The sequence below is a fragment of the Ischnura elegans genome, chromosome 1, assembly GCF_921293095.1.
Source record: "Ischnura elegans chromosome 1, ioIscEleg1.1, whole genome shotgun sequence".
Lineage (NCBI taxonomy): Eukaryota > Metazoa > Arthropoda > Insecta > Odonata > Coenagrionidae > Ischnura > Ischnura elegans.
The window spans coordinates 99,523,425-99,540,919 of NC_060246.1; the positions used below are offsets into that span (position 1 = coordinate 99,523,425).

Below are 17,495 nucleotides of genomic sequence, written 5' to 3' on the forward strand. Positions count from 1 at the left end.
TGTGTTACCAGGCTCTTTGGGGAGGGGTCTCAAGTCTCAGTGGCGGGAGAGGGAGGGAGGGGGTGTCCTGCGTTTGGTGCACGGTGTGTTGAACGTGCGAGTGTTTCCTCGTGCTGGAGGAGGGGTGGGGGGAAGAGAGTGAGAGAGAGGAAAAGAGAAATAGAGAAAGAAGGGGAAGAGAACTGTTAAGAAAAGGTGAGTGAAGACCCAGGGGATCATTCATTTCGTCGCAGCACCTCCGACCGGCCGCGTCGCCAAGAGGGTCTCTTACAGCCATCATGTCCGGGCTCATGCACCTGGTGGTCAGCAACTACAATGAGATCGTCGAGTTGAGAAGAGGTGAGCCCATCAGCATTGTGTTCTCCGCCACCCTTTGTTTAATTTTAATTTTTAAAAAATAAATGAAGGATGCGACGAGAGCAAGTTTCGGTTGTTCCCGCAAGTTGAGGTTTTCGGCGGCTTTTTCCTCGCAGTATTGTTGTGCATCTCTTGGCGACCTTGCTTCTCCGAATACTTGGATTTTACGGTGCTCTCCGAATGTCACGTTCCATCCATAGGAATGTTATTTTTGATGGTGTTGCTGTTGTTTGGAGTTTTGTTTCCGCGGCTTATTGTATGAGGGAAGGATAGTTTCAGGACGAGTTGGAAGTGAACGAGTGAACAGTTAAGAGCCCACTGTGGACATCTCCCGATATTTCGGATGACAATGCCCCTTAATTTTGGATCCCTTGGTGATAAACCGTTAAATTTTCAAGCAATTTCCTGTAAATCGTCTATTCTATGGTTATTTAATCTACAGCAGATTTTATTTCATACTCTTTTCCGCACTAAAGTGGAATCTGAAGACCGCCAAGCTTGATGAAATAATTGATTAAAGTTTCAAAGTCTTCTCAAGTTCTTTCACGGGGCCTAAATTACTGGATAAAATCATCATAAAATTTGGTCGTTGATTTTAACAAAATTGGTGTCATAAAATATTTTAGGGCTTTGCAAACAAGTATTGTGAAAACAGTTTGGACGCGATCACTTAAAGATTTTTTGTGTACCTGGTCGTGTTTACCAGCGTCGCATATTATTTTCTTTCCTCGGGTAAGTCGTCTAGAAAGGCTTCTAAAAGCATGTAAATTAGGAAATCGTTTCTTAATCTTTCCTTGGAATCGCCTGAGATGACCTGCTAAGCATCAGATGTTTGGTAGGTGACATTGACATTTCAGTGTACTAAATTGGCCGAACTACATGCTGGATTTCAAAGTCAGTGGCCCAATTCACGAGAAAATATACGAAGAAATTCTCCTCCGACATTGGGTGAGAGGAGAGTTTTTTGTATTTTGCAAGCTCCTCAAAATTTTCTCACTCCATTACAATTAATTTAAGTAGGTTAATCAATACGATTACGTAAAGAGAGTCGTAAAATTCGACTCGGTATTCGTGAAATTAAATTTAAAATGATTTCTGTGTCATTAACGTTGACCTCCTGAGGTATTCTATACATGTTCATTTTAGTCTGTGACCCTTGGCTTGAACTGATCGAAAATAAAGCTTCCATAGGCATTAATTACTTGAAACAATTACCGCCGCGTAGGCCACCATTGTCCTATACCGAAGTGGGGAGTTGGAGCGATCTTGCGTCACACCCAGACCGCGGAATATGCAGATCCAGCGGTTACCTCGCACTCTCGTCGCACGCAGTGCAAATTTTTATTGCAAACGTCCGTTATTCTGCTTAATTTCGTTATTTTCCTTTCAAAGAAAACACGAATACCATTGAAATACCATATGCCTCATGACCCTAAAATTGGTTAATTCTTTGCGGTCATTGAACATTCCACCGCGCGTCGGAAAAATAAGGCATTTATATCACTGGCCAATATCTACATGATGGGATTTCTAAATTTCATGGTCACTTTTTTTTAAACAGTTTTTTGTTTAATCATGACAGCATTAATAAACATATTCTCAAATTTATTGGTATCATGAGATTTTCCGATTATCAAAATGATACGTTTTACTAATACGATAGTACTTTTGAGAAGGAAAGTTCAGAAATTGATGAAAATTTTAAGAATATTTAAGCGCAAATAAAAATTCGTGCAATAAATTTTGCATCCATTAAGTATTGTCTTTAGACTGATACTTGCATAGTTTAAATATTTGATTCTGTGTAATAAACCATTTTTCACGAACACGTTGCGGAGAACATTTTCCGGCCGATGAATATTTTCAATTGAGCCTTTTGAAGTAAACGTTAATATTTTGTTAAACATCAAGCGAAAGTTCATTCGGAGAAGAATAATTACTTAATAAACTTCACATAAAGCATTAATCGTAAAATGAGTTCCTAATAGTGACCTTTATTCCGCCAATGGTGCCATTTAAGTGATTAATTTTTTATATTCTTCGCGATATTCTTATGACGCGTGAAGATATGATTTTTTATGTGATCAGCATGGAGAGGTAGAAAGACCGTTCTTTGGGTTATTTTTTCACAATCAGTGATGGTTGTAGCACCAAATATTCCTATTTTCCCCCTCAAGTTGGTAAAAAAATAACTAATACTATATTGAGTTACGGAGCAGTAACGCTGGGCAAATTGCCTCCATGTATTCAGAATAATAATCCTTAAATTATTCAAGACAACCTTAAGGATAAACTACTTTTTAAAATAAATTCATGTAATTAAGTATTTATTTTTGAACTAGTCTATCATGTATCTGATATAACACTTAGCAGCGTACGAAAAAAGTATAGAGTTTCATCATTCGCAATTATGAGTCATTGCAACCAGAAGATTGCTTCACCTCAAATGGATTTCTATTCAATCGCTTCATCGCTTCATTCTGCGCAAAAGAATTATTTGTTACCAAATATCTTATTATTTCGGCTAAAGTAAAAATACCTTCGGTATTGATGTCATAAAGTTTTTATTAGAATTATTCGATCAATTTTAAACGCACGCAATTTGAATGAGCCATTTACTTCAGATGACAAAATTTCAATTTAATCTCTCGGAATACATTTTAAATGAAATATTTACAATGCGCCAATGAACGCGTTAGATGATGAGAGCTCTTAATTGCTTACATAGTGAGAGGATATTTAAAATCTGGTTGCTAGTAATTGATTCATTAAATTGGATTAGTTTAAACTACTGAAGTTTCTATACTTGTGACTGGCGCTGCTAACAGTCGATGTAAATATGGAAAATATTCTCCGATAAATTTTGGAAATTGCACTTTTTTATTAATGCCATCCGGAACTAGTGCTATAATTCATGTAAAAAGTAGCCCTTGAGTTCATGAGGCTATCTAAGGAGCGTCCTTGAAACCGAACTAATTATAGAACTTCCATTCGTAGGTCTCCAATGGCTACAATATTCAAGTCTTTCAAAAATATGAGGAATTATAATTTATGAGTGGATTTATCGTGCTCTATTTTTATTCTAGTCTATCGATTACCTCAAGGACTAAACTTTTACTTACCGATCTAAGCTCCCCGCAAACGGATGTCATCCGCGCCACGCTCAAACATTAACGATTTCATTGAGCCAAATTGTAATTGGAGTCAGGCTAGAAAGCGATAAGCTGATATGTAAGTGAAGAAATTAGGCCAGTGCAATGGACACTTCGTTGCCGGTCAAGGATAAAATTATGCACTAAAAGGAGAAATGAAACAACAACGAGGTTAACACTCTGTGGTGCCGTAAAAGGATTTATTAGCCAACAGGCTGGTTATTGGTAGTAGATTTTCCATTCATATTGCCCATCACACTTCGACATGGGTCGGAATGGCCTGGATTATACTCTCTGACGTAAGCATACGCTGTAGATATGCAATAATCTTGCAGTATCTCTTAGGGTTTATTATGAATATGGTAATTAATTGTCTTACCATTTTTACTCAGAAACCATCCCCTATATTATTTCTACTATATAGATACCTTTTTCTCAACTTATGCGCAACCAAACTCTACAAATGAGGTACCAAAATGCACAGAATTTATCAGAGAACATGCGACGGCATATCTTACTTCCTGAATATTGCTATTGTTTCCTAAAATTGGTTTTAAAAAATGGCCCTTGATATTTTTCTTAGGGGATGAGGCGATCCGTCATCTTGACGTCACGCACTTGCTTCATGGTACAGAGCAAACCTTTATTTCAGGATATTTAATTGCTACCAGTTTAGTTTCAGATTCATATTATTATATTTTTTGCGGACCTGCATTGAAAGAGCGGGGGAAACCCGCTGGGAGCGGGCGCATCACTCTCGTAGGAAAAATAACGGGACAATTCCTCATAGCATAGGAGAGTACGAATTTAATGTAGCAGAATATTACTTTTGAGTGACATACTTTGACTTTGAAAACTGTAAGGGTTCATTTTGAAATTTTTTATACATATTTGTATCATAACAGCCTAATTTCTTTTAAAAACATTGGTAACTGCTTCCATTCATTGTGAAGCGCATTGTAACGTTTACAATAACCGAACTATCAAATCACCGATAGCTAGCGATAGTAACTAAGGATTAAAAGCAAGAAAGGTTATTGCTTCTAACCTTGAGGAAAATGAGATTTAAAAAATCATTTTTTCATATCACTTGAATAATGGCCGGTCTTAGCGTGTTGCACTCTTAGTTGTTTTGAGTTTTGGGTCATTCCGAAAGGATCATTTGGACGAATCAATATTTTTTTACTGAAGGTTTAACTCACTAGACTGAATCCTCAAGGCATATTTAAAAGAAAATTTTCATATCATTTTCAAATTTCCTTGCAAATAATATCTTCTAATGTTTTAAATTTCGTCAATATACTATTCGGGCAGAGATTTTTTTGGGAGGTTTTCATAAATTCTAACCATGGAAACACTACTTAAGATTTTTAAAATTCAGAGTTATTCTATTCTGTACGAAGTTGTGGGAAATTTCATAACAATAAAATTGACTAAAGTAATAAATTCAATGTAGTTCAGATCACCAACGATTGGGGAATGATTGATAAACTATTCTCTTTCGGTGTATTTCCATGACTCATGGCGGATTTCCAGAGGCCGATCCAGGATAGGGACGAAGGGGTGGGGGCTAAGTGAGGGTATCCTCCCAGCAGTGGTGGTTCCAAAAAAAATTACCACTCTATCTTGTGGAAATTGGATTACCAACGGGGGGAGGTATAGCCCCCTTAGCCCCATAGATCCACTACTGTCCATGGGTACATAAAGTTAACAGTAGTTGATATTTTATCTAACTTATATTCACAATATGCTCGACTTTGTAAATTCTTTTACGTCGATAAATCAACAAATCAATAGGATCAAGGGAATGCAATTAGAAAGTACTCCAATGGTAGGAATTAACTATTAAAAAACTCCTCGCTGGTCCTAGTTCCTATTTCGTGTCTCATTCAATGCTGGTTGAAGAGCGATGAACGTCCTCGTATCGATTTCGGCGGTCCCAGCCGTCTCGGCCTCTTGCGTTCATGAACTTGAAAAAGTTTGATGCCACGAGGGCGGGAGAGTGGACCGCGGCGAATGGAACAATGCTCCATCAACGCCACCTCTGTAATGTCAGGCCGGCCAATGCCGAGGGATCGACTTTTTTTCCTTTCTTTCTTTCGCCAGTTGTGATGATCCGGAAAAGTGGGTCGGATGATGTCGGGGAAAAAGAAAGAGGGAACAAGTGTTACTCCTCACCCACTTATACAACCCTCGTGCTCCTCTGACTAATTCACAACAATGAATCGAAGCCTTTTTTTCTTGAGGCACTCAAACTTACACTCTGGTGGATCGCAGTGATCGCAATCGCATCCAAAATTTGCGATTCGATACATTTCGCTGCAAACTAGAATACCATGCTTTACACTAAATTCATTCTTTACTGTTCTCAAAGAATGAAGGACAAGGAAACATATATATTATATATAGGGCTTAAAAGTGTGTTAAATGGTTGTGAGCTCACCTATACCTCTTGGCAAATGGATTGCTAAGTTATGATCTTCGAATTTAGGTGGTCATCCATGATTGTATGAAATCTGCGATAGTTTAAATTTCATCTATTGATAGAAGTGTTTCGAATTTTACACCGTATTTCCTATTTTCTTATTTCTGACCTATTGCATTTGTTTGGCCGACGCCTGAAATCCTGGTGAAATTCGCTTAAAAATGGTTGTATTATATTATTATTTAAAATTTTGATAAAAATTTTGGAACATTATTTATTTATTCATCATGATTTAGGTTCTTGTCTTTGTTGATCAAGCTTTCTTGTCATTTTGCTAATGGGAACGAGAGAAATAAACGGCATTTGAATCATTTATCGAAGGACACCTGTGGTAATTGTCTACCATTGTGCACTAGACAAACAACTTATTTTAAACTTATGATTGAAAAAATTTGCTGGAAAATAGATATCTATACATCTTGAGTAATGAAAAGTGGAGTACAGTTTCTTTAATCCATTAGCCCAGCTTTTTTCTGTATATGCTCCCAGATAGAGTGCACTTTGGCCTGTCTATGAAAAGTAACGTAAATGATAGTGTTTCAGGTTTTAAAACTCGCTGTACATCACAACGGACGAAATTATCAAATCTATTCCGGTTCATGAACTTGAAAATTTACAACGTGTACATACAAACTAGTTTATGAAAGTCACAGATAACAGTTATCATAGATAGACTGCTTTTCTAGAAGGTGAATAACCTTGGCCTTAAACTTGTGAGACTTTCACTAGATGAATTGGGGAGGAATTTGTAGACAATATCTATGTATATGTGGAATAAATTCCTTGGAAAATGTTATGACATAGCTCTTTCGGTGTATTTCCATGAGTTTATGGAATTAAAGGTAGTTGAAATTTTATCTCACCGATATTCATAATATATTCGAATTTGTAATTATTTCACATAAATAAAGCAACGCAACAGTAGACTCCTCATAATTCTGTCTCGCCATATATATTTTATACTCGAGGGATATGGGCTATTCAACATCCACGCGTTGTTGGATACAAGCATTTGTCAATTTTGCTCTATTCTCACACCAAGCTATCTCTTGGTCAGTGGTGCCTCCCTCCCTTGCGGGGCCGCCCTCATAGTCTAACATAGCAGAAACACAATTGTAAATTGTTTTTATATCATAAGGTGGTCTTGTCCCGTATATGCGTATCATCAGTTTGAACAAAACTTCCTTAAATTTTGCAAGTGAAATAATTATTTTTTATTACGATAAAAGTAAAGGTAGCTCAAAATATCTTTTGCACCCCCCTTAGAGTTTTTTTCTGTATCCGCTACTGCTCTTGGTGGGCCAAACAGTTTTACGAAGATGGATCCTGGGCGCGTATAAATCAGCGATACTTGTCCCTCCCAATTATATCCCCACTCGGAGGAAAAATGTCACTATTACCAGATACTATCCTTATAATGCATCATAATATCCCTTTCTATGCACATCGTATCTCATTCCATGAGACGAGTTTCATCTTAAAGAATTTAGCGGTTACCTATGTTCTTTCTACTCCCCATGAGCAAACATAAGCCAAAGTTGAGGGGAAATTCACTCATTTAGTGATATCATATAGTTATTTAGTGATTGATTTAGAGCATCTGCTTTGGTCATCTGCAGCTGCGTTCTCATACGCAGAAAAATGATGGGAATGTTATGTCATAGACATTATTAAGCTGTGAACCCGGGACCCGCCGTTTCAAGGCTCATCGCGCGGCCGTACTTACAGGGCCATAAATTTAGTAAATCACTTGTATTTTAACTTAATCTCTCTCAATCTAATGCCAGCGATGTCATCACCGTGTCAACGCGATTCCTGCATAATAATTTCCGTCGCGTTACGGTAATAAAAAGGAAAACTTTCGTCAATAATAATGCTAATATTCATCTACCATCATACCTAAATTATTTTATTGGGAAAAATGGGAATATGTACTCTTGTTTAAACCCTGATGCATCATCATAGGACACACACAAAAGCCTGAAGCACGTGCTTGTCATGTCATTTATTTAATAACAGTGGAAATATATTTAAGAAATAATTTTTATTTTCACTATACTGATAACGGTGTTTCCTGAAATTTTCCTGATGCGGTTGGATTTGCGCGTATACCACAATGCTCACGGAACCTGAAAATGTGCGACCTTGCTGCTCTTCTCCTCTCGTCGCATCATCTGTCTGTACCCGCTGGGACACCACAGCGTATCCCAATGACCCGGTTCGGAGAGATTGTTCATTCATGCAGCCCACTCGTCTTGGGTGCGACTCTACCTTACCACGATGCAAAATGTAATCATAACAGTGTCGGAAAAAAATTGGGGAAAGGTGAGTGTTGTTCGTGGGAGAGATGGAGGCGGATTTGACGTATTGAGGAGATGCCGCTGTTTACTTTCGAGGCAGAGGGGGTGAGCGGGACTTCCGAATGACACCACAAACGGCCCCAGTGGTAAGAATAGACCGTCGTCGACAACTGTATCCGCCGCTGTCGGAACTGTGACCCATTTCATGCGTTCCTTTGTGCGCTTCTATTGAAAGCTTGGTGCGAGTTGAGGTATGCAAGTGCCCTTAGGCTACGGAAAAAGAAAGGAATGGCGAAGGTGGTGGGTTTCCGTGGAGGCATCTTCGAGAAATCGGCTGTGAGTGAAGTGACACGAAAGTGAGCAGGAAAATAGCGGTTGACTTATGGAAAATAGAATATACCCGTCAGTTTCTAGTGTAAATGCTCAGAACTTAATGCTCAAAGCATTACTGATATCTTTCCATAGGTATATGTACTGCATTAGCATTAATTTGTGGCCTAGAAAAATTAGCTGGAGATGCTAACTGGCTGGAATGAATTTTGGAAGTGTGTGTCCTGTAGCGACATGAAGTAGGAAGTGAATTTTCCGAAAGAGGTTGTTTGATTGCTTGGAATACTTTTGAAGAGCATTATTTTGAAAGTTTTGATTTGGTGAGTGCCAGTCGATATGGCTCACCTTACCCTTTTTTATTAAAGTAACTGGTTCTGCTAATGTGTCAAAGAGTTATTTTAGTTCATAAAGGGATTTTACAAAAATAATAATGTTCCATGAATTTTACATTGTATGAAATGAAATGAATAAGTATGTAAAATAAGCATCAACCCAAAAGGTATAAGAAGATCTCCATTTCACCAAAAAGAAGCGATCGGTGTTGCAAAAAACGAAAATAAATCACGGAGATTTTTAAAATATATCATTGGATTATCTCTAGCTTGCAGGAAATATTACATGTGATCTCTCAATATATTATCATTGAACAGGAGATTTTAAATGGATCATCAAATGGAGTAACAGGCATGAATCGTGTACCTCAAGCAATTTTGTACTTTTTGATGATTTTACCGTTGTAATGACCAAATTCATGTTTATTTTAGGCAGACATTTCATACAGCGTACAATTTAATTTTATTGTTATGTTTCATTCATGACTTAATTAAATCTATAAACAATTATATTCATTTACTCAGTATTGTAGTGGTTGCCTTCTTATGATTTATTGATTTAAATTTATTCTTGTTGATATAAAAGTGTTATCCACTGCCAAAATTGGAACCCATTGCGTTGGAATAGGATAATCATGACTCTCAGTAACTGCAACGCCTTGTCGATATTCCATGACAAATTTGTTACAGATCCCCCCAAACGGATAAAATTTGGATTGAGGAACTAACGTAATTTTATATTTTGCATTGTAATTCACCAAATAGCGTTTTTGCTCATACCTACCTGATCAGCTTATAGATCTACTCCATACCATGGAATGTAGTCGATGACCGCTTGCTTCGAAGTAGCTCTCTAGATGTGCTTGTCATTGCCCTTACTATACCTACTCATGCCTCTTATCCTTTTGCCTCAATCCCCGTGGAAAATGTCCTTACTGTTTCATCTTCTACGTCGTGATGAGTTGCCTTTTCTTCCTGGTTCCACTTTATGCGCTTGCGCAGCGGATTTTTGATCCGTGAAATTTTCTAGCCAGAAAATTGCTAAATCATCTGGCAAAATAGGAATGAGAACAAAATCATTGTCTTTTCTAAAAGCGCTGATCCCATTGAAAAATACAATGAGAAATAATTCAATGCATTGAAGTGAATAGATCGCAACGTAAAGAATCCATTTGAAAGGAATTCTTAAATACCTACCTGTCCTGAGTACAAGATTAAGTGTATTTTTTTTTTAACACGAGACCCTACGCCCAATGCGAATCAATTTTGAAATAAATATTTAATTTGATGTATTCAACGGTGTTTGGCGAGATGTTGTGGAACATATAGTAGTTATAAATGAAAGTGAAAAAACTTTGTGAATGTCCACGGTATTTATTCAAGTACGACGCGTTTCAGCGAATCATCGCTATCATCAGGTACAGATGCATGGTTTACGTCAAGAAGTCTTATATATGTACATGTGGAAAGGAGGGGGTATGGTTATGAGTTGGTGGAAGTGGGAGAGGGGTTGGGGAGTAAAGGATGGGGGAATGGAATGGGGAGGCGATTGGGATACGTAAGGAATTGGGGTTCGGTTGAAGGTTTTAGCGGGGGCAGGGCTAACAGCGGGGAATAACTAAGGAACTCAATGTCGTTCATGAGATTTACTTTGCGTTTCCGCCTTCTGGTGATCTCCCACTGCTCAAGTGCGTCGAGTCGACGTCCTTTATTCTCGAAGGCCAATATTTTTGGGTTGAAATTGCACGAATGGCCCTCGTTGACGAGATGAGCTGCTACCTGGGATTTAATGGCTTTCTTTTCATAACATTTTCTATGTTCTGCTGCCCGTACTTTGAAATTGCGGCCTGTTTGACCTACATATTTTGCGTCACACGAGTCACAGCTAATTTCATATATGCCGGATCTTGAAAGAGGGTCCAATTTATCTAACGATTTGTATAATAATGCTTTAAGTGTCACTGGGGAATAAAAACAGAATTTGAATCGGTCACTCGGAAAGCACTTAGAGACTTTGTAAGACTCTTTGCCTACATATGGTACTTTCACCCACTTCTTGATATTTGAGGTCGGCTTAAGGTCTGTGATTTCTTTGATGGCCTTCTTCATACGTGAATTCCGTAATATCCTCTCAGCCAGATACCCATCGTAACCATATTGCAAAGTACGGGCAGCAGAACATAGAAGATGTTATGAAAAGAAAGCCATTAAATCCCAGGTAGCAGCTCATCTCATCAACGAGGGCCATTCGTGCAATTTCAACCCAAAAATATTGGCCTTCGAGAATAAAGGACGTCGGCTCGACGCACTTGAGCAGTGGGAGATCACCAGAAGGAGGAAACGCAAAGTAAATCTCATGAACGACATTGAGTTCCTTAGTTATTCCCCGCTGTTAGCCCTGCCCCCGCTAAAACCTTCAACCGAACCCCAATTCCTTACGTATCCCAATCGCCTCCCCATTCCATTCCCCCATCCTTTACTCCCAACCCCTCTCCCACTTCCACCAACTCATAACCATACCCCCTCCTTTCCACATGTAGATATATAAGACTTCTTGACGTAAACCATGCATTTGTACCTGATGATAGCGATGATTCGCTGAAACGCGTCGTACTTGAATAAATACTGTCGACATTCACAAAGTTTTTTCACTTTCATTTATAACTTTAATTTGATATTTACACGATGTAAATATTCCACTTCTATAAAAAATAGGGTAATTACTATGATTGATGTTTTACATTTAAATGGCCTGGCAAAACGGAATCAATGAAAAGTCTTCTTGAGACTCATGAATGGTGTATTAGAGAAATTTTGGTGTTGCCAAGTTGCCAAACTGCACAATGAATACCGATGGTGCGTCATTTCATTTGAATATCAAATTACGTTCATTATTTACAGATTGCGTCTTGGTGATAAACAGTTGTCTGTCTTTGATATTTTGTTGCACCGTGGAGCCTCAAATCCTTCATTAGAGCACATCTGGTGACATTATTACTTATCTTGTGCAATTCATTCGTAGCAATTCATTTCATTTGAATATCTAATTACGTTCATTAAATACAGATTGCATCTTGGTGATAAACAGTTGTCCGTCTTTGATATTTTGTTGCACGGTTTAGCCTCGAATCCTTCATTAGAGAACATCTGGTGACATTATTACATACTTATCTTGTGCAATTTATTGTAGTTCAGTTATGCGGTTTTTATATGTTTTGTCTCTATATCCACATTGTTAGGCCATTAAAAAAATGGCTGTCATGGCTGTTATTACTACATTGCCACCGTATGTGTAAATATCATATTTCCGGCTAAATAACACATTTGTCTTTGTTCTGGCTTATGACAGAATTTTTCATAAAGACCTGTGAGGCATTGACATTGAAATGAAATTCCTAACATGACTCCTCTTTGTCAAATTAGATCCAAATGTGGACCAGTGGTTTCTCATGAGCAGTCCCGTCCCTCTGCTATGCATATTGGGCTTCTACCTATACTTCGTGCTCTCACTGGGGCCAAGGTTAATGGCCAAGAGGGAGAAGCCTTTCCAGTTGCAGCCAGTACTCGTCGCATACAATGCCTACCAAGTCGTCTTCAGTTTGTGGCTGTGCACTCTGGTGAGTGGAAGCGACGAAATTCTAATGAGTTTGTCATAATCCATATATAATTATTATGATTCCATGAAGATACTTTTATTTCTTAGTTACGTGCAAGATAAAACTGAGCATGTCGCCCCTATGAAAGGTTCTGCATTCTTTTAATGCACATTTTTATCTTTGTCACTTTTTTATGTCAAATTCAGAGAAAAAGAGATTAAATTTGAATAAATATGCGACTATCATGTTACAATTTATATCATTTTATATATACAATTATCAAGATTACATATTTAAAGCAATGTATTACTTCCATTCAGCTATCTACATTACTTTATATTTCTGGTTAATCATATTTCCATTATTTCAATTACTCACATTATCACCCGATTGTTCAGTGATGGTAATCATTTAAGCCGCTTGCAATAATCACCTAGGTAATCAAAATAAATCATAAAAGAGGTTACGGATTAAATGAAGTTCAACGCTTTGTTAAGCATCTTCGTGCCATCCCTCAGTGCACGTGTTGCAACATGACTCACTGCATTTGTTCTCGAGTTTTAAGTAGAATGCAGTCGGTTTGTGCCTGTTAAGCAGTTCCTGAGGTGATCCCTCGTCCGGAGGTCATTTCCCGCTGACATTATCAAAGCTTTTTGAATAACCTCGGAAGGGATCAACGTCCAGTATTTTAAACAGCTGTATTCTTGTCGAGAGACAAGGCCAGTGCCCTCTTAAGAAGACGGATTGCTTAGCTTATCGGCGCAAATTTTAATCCACGAAGCAAGTTGCGTTCAAGCCGCATTGGCAGTTTATTCTTAACGCTACCTACTAATTTGGTGTACAAATTTTAGGTACACCATCATTGACGTTGGTATAATCGACGTAACTAACAATAATGGGGGCCTTTAAAAGTAAATACATCGTAACCTCGAAAGAGAATTCTAGCATTAAAATCTACAAAAAAGTCTAAAGATTTTGAAAGATTATAATTTGTGCACTTTGGTTATTTTTCACTTTTTCACCAAAATTCAGTTTCATGCGCTTTCGGATTATTGAATCTGAAAAATTAATCCCACATTATGTGTATTTCTGTTGCACGAATGAGATATAAAAATTGACAATTGCAAAATTGTTTTCCTCAGCCATTCCAAAAAGGAGCCCTGTGGTATTTGTTCCGGAATGGATGTCAGCCGATTGACGGTCCGAACACATCTATTGCCTCAGCGGTAAGTACAATGATTTGTTTCCGATTTCACTGGAAAACCAAGACTTGCCCTTTTTGGCGTGTAAAGATGTATTTCATTAGAGATATAATTTTGATGGCACTAAAAAATTGAGGATTATCCGCAAAACTTCACCATAAAAAATACAATCCAAATTAAAAGTAAGGGCATTGTTATTTTTTATCACCTAGCATCATTTCACATTTACAATAGGCATATAAAAAAATTGAGCTGAAACTAAAGAAATGTTAGTAAGCAATCTGCTGGTAATTACTACTCCTCGTATCTTTCTTTCAGATATCAAATGGCGCTTGGTGGTACTTTTTCTCGAAGGTCATCGAGCTCTTAGATACAGTGAGTATTTCTGTGCTTATGATTATGGGTTGGTTTTAAGGAGGCCATTAAATATTAATGAAATCTATGGTAGTTTTATAATTCAGATGAGATTTGAAGACTTACTTTCAAAAATATAATGACTTTTTGAAAATGAATTCTAACTCGTAAAATAAGTTGAAAACAAAGACCAAAAAAAATCGCTAATCATGTTTATTCTGGATAGAAATTATATTTAATCACCAAAATAATGTGCAAGCATTCATAAATAAATAATTTTATTCAGTATTAAGTATTAAATATTTAGAAAATGCCGATGTCTCCGTGTGTAAGATTTTGTTGCTGATAACCTTTAGGACCTTATGAAAATTTTGACACGATAATATATGCATCGTTAATATATATTCATTGAAACTATAGTGAAGATAGTGTTGGCTGCAGATATTCATTTATTCCTTATCAATATTTTGTGGCTCAGCAATGTTCGTTTGAGTCTAAGTACTAAATAATAAATTTGACCAGGTTAAATATTGCTTTACAGGTTTTCTTCGTATTGAGGAAAAAGCAAAACCAGGTGACATTCCTTCATGTCTACCATCACACTATAACTGCCCTGTTCTCATGGGGATACCTCAAGTTCCTCCCAGGTAAAACAAAAATGAAGCCATATCAAAGTAAACGATGCCCACCTGATACTTGTAGCTTACAAGTAAATAGGCCTCAACTGCTTAGTGACCACACTTATAAACTTATTCCGTTTCAGGTGAACAAGGAATAATCATTGGTGTCCTCAACTCCATGGTTCATGTATTCATGTACTTTTATTATATGCTGGCAGCAATGGGACCAAGATTCCAGAAATATTTGTGGTGGAAGAAATACATGACTTGGATTCAGCTGGTGAGTAATTTTAGCTAATTTTAAGTATAGATGCACTCATCAAAAGGTTTATACCAAAGGGATGTTTCAACGTTGAGGGTAAGAATAATTTCATAAACGCTATTGGCAGCGGCTCTAATCACTGACTCTTTTGACTGGGGAGGAAATTTGTATCAATTATATATGATTCCTCAATGATTGCGTTTAGAGGCTTTATCTCATAAAAAATCTGAAAAATGCCCATATGTCTTTGATAGAATTTATGGTCTCCCGTTTTTGTAAATGTTGGGTATCATTGCAAATCAGTGTTACCGAATTATGTTTACTTAAGACTTGGTCAAAGTTGAGACTTTTTTCAATATTTCTCGAGGAATGGTATACCTGATGCGGATATGAGTTGTAAGCGTCTTGGATCGGCCGGAAAACGCTGTGTCATCAACTTTGACGGGAGTTAAACCAAATTGACTTTATCACTTATACATCACCCTGGTGTTGTTTTGGTATAAGAAAGTTTGTCGCCGTGTTGGGATCACCGTATTGTTGCATTATTTCACCCCATTGGTGTATTTAGTTATGGAAACATTGGGAGTGAACAACTGACGTTCGTGAAATGAAAATTGATATTACTTAATTTGCTTTAAAATAAGCTTGGGATAAGCCTCCACTGGAAATAAGCTTCCACTGGAATCGAATCGTTGAAATGCTCTGATATTATTTCATCCCTTATTCTATCTCCTTATTGGTTGGGAATTTATCCATAGAAATGGTGGACGTGAACAACTGACGTACATGACGCAAAGATTGAATATGCTACACACTTTTTATTATTGATTGTACCTTACTATAAACTAAGGAATTATTTATCAACCGGAATTGAATTTTGCATAATAAAATCGCTATCCACAATTTCTATTTCGACTGAGATAGAATTCAGTACATTTTACCATTTTTAAGATACGATTCATGCACTTCACTGGGCAAAGGGTGGGGGTGGAGTTTTGGGGAAGAGTTGTTACTGGATTTGTGAGGTGAGGAAGGGGTTACAGTATTTACTGCGGAGGAAATGTATAAATAGGTAATGCCGAATTTATAAATATATAATGCCGAAACCTGGGTCGGTCGAAATAAAAGCGTGTCGAAATGATACTAAGTGATTTCATAATTTTTTTTTTCGTCTGAAGATTTTCACAGCTTCTTTTATCTATGTTGGTGGTGGTTTTCGGGTATTGCTGTGTAGAAAACATTTTTACTCGACGTTTCACTCCTCCTACTGGGAGCGTTATCAAGAGAATGGAAGGAATTTATTCTCGTCCCGAGCTTATTTATGTTTTTCGCTACCCATTGTTGTGCCGGATTTGAATTTTAGGCGATAGCCGTTGGTCATTATATTGTGCTAGGAACCCTCTCCATATACGGCTGAGGTTATACCCATCCTCCCTATTAAAGTTATTCGGTCTTTTCGCTATCTCGATGGATTCACGTATAAGACGCGGATGGTATTCTTCCGTTTTAGCTAATACCCGTGTAGCGTCAAGCATTATTCTATGATTTCATTATGTTTTATATTAATCATCTCTGTTGTTGATGTTTTTTTTTGGATGCGCTCCACGCACTTATTCGGTTTGTCGCCCGAGGATTTGTGGCCATTGCTGGTCATTTTTTCTAAGGAAATATCCCAAGAAATCGATCGACAAGATTTGTTGTGGCATTACCTTTGAAAAAGAGATCAGCAACGGCCACGAAACGAGAGAGAGAGAGAAAAACGGGTGAAAAAAGAGGGTGTACTCGAAAAAAAAACATCTCCAAACAGCTATGATGACCCGCGAGAACTTCAATCAAGAAATCAGCTATTTTTACGGAAACACGCCGGAAATTGTATCTTTTTTTGGGAATTGAATTGGTGAACTGGTACGTTAATGTTTCATCCCTCTCGACAGGTTCAGTTCTGCATCATGCTGACATACCTGTTCTCACTCCTCGCGTTCGACTGCAAGCTGCCCAAGGCCCTCACCTTTTTCTTCGGCGCCAACGCCCTCATCTTCCTCTTCCTCTTCGCCGACTTCTACAGGAAGGCTTACAAAAAGAAGAAGGTGACGTGAGCTATGAATCTCCTCCGACACGTTCGAGCCATGAACTCTTTCCGTGTGCGAAGCCAGGGCTTCGGCTCCCCGCTTGATTCGCATTCTCTGTCCGGGGAGTCGACGGCGCCCCCTTCGCGGTGTCAATAGTGTTGAATTTTTACCCGTGTGATTGTGTGATTGGCGCGGATTGCCGTGCTTATGTTTTTAATCGTTATTTAAGTTGTAAATAAAAAGTATTTGCGTTCCAAAAACGGTGACGTTATTATTATTTGAACACAAAAGAAAACATTCGTTAAAAACATTTCATTTTTCGAATTCGAACTCGGATTTTCTGTTTTCCTGGGGTTGATACCGCTTTAATAAAGGTGCTGAGAATTATAGAAGAACGAGAGAAGGCTTCCTTCGTAACAGTCGAGAATATAATTCC

At 37.8% G+C, this 17,495-nt stretch overlaps 1 protein-coding gene across 1 annotated transcript; it reads left to right on the forward strand.

Moving 5' to 3' along the window:
• Positions 1–204: 204 nt before the first annotated feature.
• On the forward strand, positions 205–17,322 carry LOC124167124 (elongation of very long chain fatty acids protein AAEL008004). Its single transcript, XM_046544925.1, has 7 exons — positions 205–339; positions 12,380–12,573; positions 13,695–13,778; positions 14,073–14,129; positions 14,650–14,755; positions 14,872–15,008; positions 16,925–17,322. Exons 1-7 carry the CDS (start codon positions 279–281, stop codon positions 17,084–17,086), a joined length of 801 nt encoding a protein of 266 aa, XP_046400881.1. The 5' UTR covers positions 205–278; the 3' UTR covers positions 17,087–17,322.
• The last annotated feature ends 173 nt before the right edge of the window (positions 17,323–17,495 follow it).

What these genes read in the sequence shown, in the direction of transcription:
- LOC124167124 (XM_046544925.1), top strand. Translation starts at nt 279, where the DNA reads ATGTCCGGGCTCATGCACCTGGTGGTCAGCAACTACAATGAGATCGTC. An exon ending in GTTTGTGGCTGTGCACTCTG is followed by an intron (nt 12,574 to 13,694) that starts GTGAGTGGAAGC and finishes TGTTTTCCTCAG; the next exon opens with CCATTCCAAAAAGGAGCCCT. An exon ending in ACATGACTTGGATTCAGCTG is followed by an intron (nt 15,009 to 16,924) that starts GTGAGTAATTTT and finishes CCCTCTCGACAG; the next exon opens with GTTCAGTTCTGCATCATGCT.